Source organism: Carlito syrichta, unplaced genomic scaffold (assembly GCF_000164805.1).
Source record: "Carlito syrichta isolate Samal-C Ts95f unplaced genomic scaffold, Tarsius_syrichta-2.0.1 Scaffold104865, whole genome shotgun sequence".
Classification (NCBI taxonomy): domain Eukaryota; kingdom Metazoa; phylum Chordata; class Mammalia; order Primates; family Tarsiidae; genus Carlito; species Carlito syrichta.
The window spans coordinates 1-3,909 of record NW_007048961.1 but is presented as its reverse complement, the minus strand read 5'-3'; the positions used below and the strand labels follow the sequence as shown (position 1 = coordinate 3,909).

The 3,909-nt window shown below is 48.7% G+C and overlaps 1 protein-coding gene across 1 annotated transcript in view; it reads right to left on the bottom strand.

The window, feature by feature from the left end:
- Positions 1 to 1,635, bottom strand: part of LOC103268727 (semaphorin-4A-like) — a gene marked incomplete at both ends in the record, with an annotated part of 4,293 nt that extends 2,658 nt beyond the window's left edge. The window contains 2 exons of the mRNA XM_008066332.1: positions 515 to 695; positions 1,571 to 1,635. Coding sequence (XP_008064523.1) covers positions 515 to 695; positions 1,571 to 1,635 — 246 coding nt within the window. The remainder of the gene's footprint in view (positions 1 to 514; positions 696 to 1,570) is intronic.
- Positions 1,636 to 3,909: the final 2,274 nt, after the last annotated feature.

Genomic DNA, 3,909 nt, shown 5'->3' with positions numbered 1-3,909 from the left:
AGTCTGGGTGACAGAGTGAGACTCCAACTCAAAAAATAAATAAATAAATAAATAAACAAAAGAAAACAGAAAAAAACAAGAAGCCCGAGGGAGAGGAGGAGGAAAACAATCAAGAACCCTGACTGGACCCACACCCCACTCCAGTCACCCCTTCTCCCCTCTCCTCTTCACAGCCAGCTTCCTGAAGGAGTGACATCTACACTTGCTGCTTCCAGCTCCCCTCTGCGCACTCACCCTTCAACTCTGCCAGTATGGATTCCCCATAAGACAAGCAGCTCTCGCTAAGGTCACCAAAACCTCTCCCACCAGACAAAGCTCAGAAGGGACTGGACTGTTTTGCTCCCCTGCTGTATTTTCAGAACCTACCCAGGTGCAAGGCACATAGTAGGTGCTCAGTAAACAGCTACTGAATGAACAAGTGAATGGTGAATGAACAGACGCAAAGGCTTCCCTCCTCCAGCTGGGTACTGCCCCCGCACTCATCCTCTGAAGGATGTCCTGGCTCTTGACTCACTGGTGCCCAGGTACAGGACCACATGGCTGCGCCCATCAAGCCCCTGGGCTGTCTCCACTGCAAGCCGTGAGTACTCCACACCAGACTTCACCAGCACAGGCGACCCCACCGCCTGTTCATCCATCAGAAAGTGCTCCTTCATGAAGGTCAAGGCTTCATCAGAGGAGGGGCCCACCGAGCACTGAAGGAGGGAGGAGGAAGGAGGGAGGAGCAGGTTAGGTTGGCTTGCCCCTTCCCTCCAGCTCATCCGTTGCCGCTTCCCTCCGTCCCGCCCTCCCTTCCCCCCAATCCTTCCTCCTTTGTTCTTCTCTTTTGCCCCTCCCTCATCTCAGGCCTCATCTCTGGATGGCAACCTTAAGCTGCCTGGCCTTGAATGCCAGCCCTTGGATGCCTAAGATTCCTCAGTTGTGAAGTGGGCATATTACCGATACCTTATAGGCTCCCATGAAAATGAAATGCACTGATTCAGGAAAAGCAACCAGAACAGTGCTTGGCATGACATAAGGAGTCAATAAATGTTAACTGTTATTACCGCCCTCCTCCTCAGCATCTTCCTCGAGGATGCTGAGGCAGGAAGCAGGAAGCAGGAAGCAGGGTAAACGTTCCTTGCAGGCAAGGATCAAGCTTGACTCATGTTTGTAGTCCCAAGCATAGCACAGGACCCGGCACACGGCTGGTCCTTAATAAGTGTTTGCTGAGTCAATGACTGAATGAATGTCACAGAAAGGGGTAGTGTAGCACGAGTGTTTCTCATCACAGATTTGCATGAACTTGCTGCATGACTCTGGGCAAGTTCCTTCTCCATGCTGAGCCTCCTTTTTCTCACCCATAAGATGAGGGGGCTGGACCAGCTGTTCTCTAAAGGCCCTGCTAACATAAGCGTGCCATGTCTCTGGGCCCCCTGTGTCCTGAGCCTCCATCAGGATCTTTGTCCTCCATACCCAAGAGCACTATCTTAAGGCCTCAACTCCGTCTCACACAAGCTGTGTCCTTAGATGAGTTATTTCACCTCTCTGAGCCTTATCTGTAAAGTGAGGTCTAGCATCTACACCTCACTTCGATGCCAGAATGAGCACAAGCAACTGCTCTCACGTCCTCCGGGGGTTTTTTAAGACATAAGCCTACAGGGAGAGGGAGACAGGAGAGAAATGGAAAGGCGTCCACATCTTGGAAGCTGGAGAGTGAATGAACAAACAGTACAGACTAGGGAAAGGTAGAGAGAAAAATCTCCTTGAGTCAGCCCTGAAGGAAGCCCCAAATCGTCTGATTTGCAAGGCAGAATTCCTCAAGTTCCTGAGCTAGTGGCCCAGTTACCTCTGGAAGCGAAGTGAAAGGGAAGGCTGAAAGAGGGTTGTTTGAGAGTCTGCATGAGAAGCAGGCAGATCCTCTCCACGCCCCATACAGCCAGGGGACTGCCCTTCCACTGCCTGGCCCAGTCTGGAGACTTGTGCTTTGGAGAGCATAATAACAGAGGGGTTTTGGATGGAGGACAGCAGGCGCAGTTGAGGGGGACACCATCCAGAAAGAAGGGGGATTAAATACAGGTAGGCACACTACAGGACGAGACTTTTCCCACACCCAATCCTCCCCTGTGGCTCCCAGACACCAGGAGCCAGACCTCCAAGCAGAAGCCTAGAAGAGTCTACTCTGGGAAAACTGACTGGAGTGTCAAGAGGAAAGACCTAAAAATACAGCAAAGACACTGACATGGAAGATATTCAGGCCGGATGCAGTGGTTCACGCCTATAATCCCAGCACTATGAGAGGCCAAGGTAAGAGGATTGCCTAAGCCTACATGTTTGAGACCAACATGGGCAACTTGGCAAGAACTAGTCTCTACAATAAATCAGAAATTAGCCGGGCATGGGGGCGCACACCTGTGGTTTCAGATACTTGGAAGGCTGAGGTGGAAGGATACCCTGAGCCCAGCAGGTTGAGGCTGCCATGGCCATCAGCGTGCCACTGCACTCTGGCCTGGGCAACAAAGTGAGACCCTGACTCAAAAAGAAAAAAAAAGAGGGCAACCCCTTCGGGTCCCCTCCCACTGTGGGAGTTTTTCTGTCCTCTCAATAAATCCTGCTTTCAAAAAAGAAAGAGGAAGCCATGGAATGCAAGAAACCAAAGGGACACCCCAAGATGATGAGGAAGGGGGATTCCAGGAAGGCAGCTGTGTTCTGGACACTGAGGACCAGTGCAGCAGATAGGAAGGATTTCCAGGAAGACGAAACTCTTAGAATAGCTGATATCTTCAGAAGATAGATAATCGGGAAGAGTTTGGAGTTGAATGAAAGAGCTTAGAAAACAAAGCAAGCAAAAAAATAAGATAATTACTAATTCCAGGGAAAGCAAAAAATTATGCAAAAGGGAAAAGTAATCATTGCTTACTACCTGGCTCAGTTGTGAATAATGAGTCATACTATTAATATTGATTTAACCAAAATTACTACAAAAATATGCTGAGAGATTAGGGGTAGGCATGGTTACTATATGTTGGTAAACCAGCTTGGGGAGCAGGAAAAATTCTTGATTTGCAGTATCTGCTGACTTCTGTGACTACTGCCACCACGGCTAATTTTTTTTTTCTTGGAGTTGGAGTCTCACTCTGTCACCCAGGCTAGGGTCAGTGGCACCTAGCCACCGCAGCTTCAACCTGCTGGGTTCAGGTGATCCTTCCACTTCAGCCTTCTAAGAGCTGGAACTACAAGCACAGGCCTCCACACCCAGCTAATTTTTTTTTTTTAATTGTAGAGATCAGGTTTCACCAAGTTGCCTGGGCTGGTCAGGCAATCCTCTTGCCTCGGCCTCCCAAAGTGCTGGGATTATAGGCTTGAGCCACCGTGCCCAGAAACCATGGCTAATTTTAAGTTACCAATGTAATGTCACTGAACACAAATTTGGAACTGTGCAAAAACAGTTCTTGCTATTTGTTGCAAGCTGGCTCCTGCACACCACTGGATGCGGGCAGGGGAACACAGTTTAAATCCTCACCTTCTAGAATGAGAATTCAATAGAAACTATCTGAAACTAAAACATCAAGAAGTAGCAATAAAACCATGGTATTTAGAGGTTTTGAGATAAATACAAAAAGAATCAGCTGGCCAGGTACAGTGACTCATGCCTGTAATCCCAGCACTTTGAGAGGCTGAGAAGAGAGGATTGCCTGAGCTCAGGGGTTCAAGACCAGCCTGGGCAAATTGGGGAGACCTCATCTCTAAAATAAATTTTAAAAATTAGCTGGATGCGGTGGCATGAACCTATAGTTCCAGCTATTTGGAAGGCTGAGGTGGAAGGATCACATGAGCCTGGCAGGTTGAGGCCGCAGAGACCATGAAAATGTCACTGCACTCTAGTCTGGGCAACAGAGTGAGACTCCAACTCAAAAAAAAAAAAAAAAA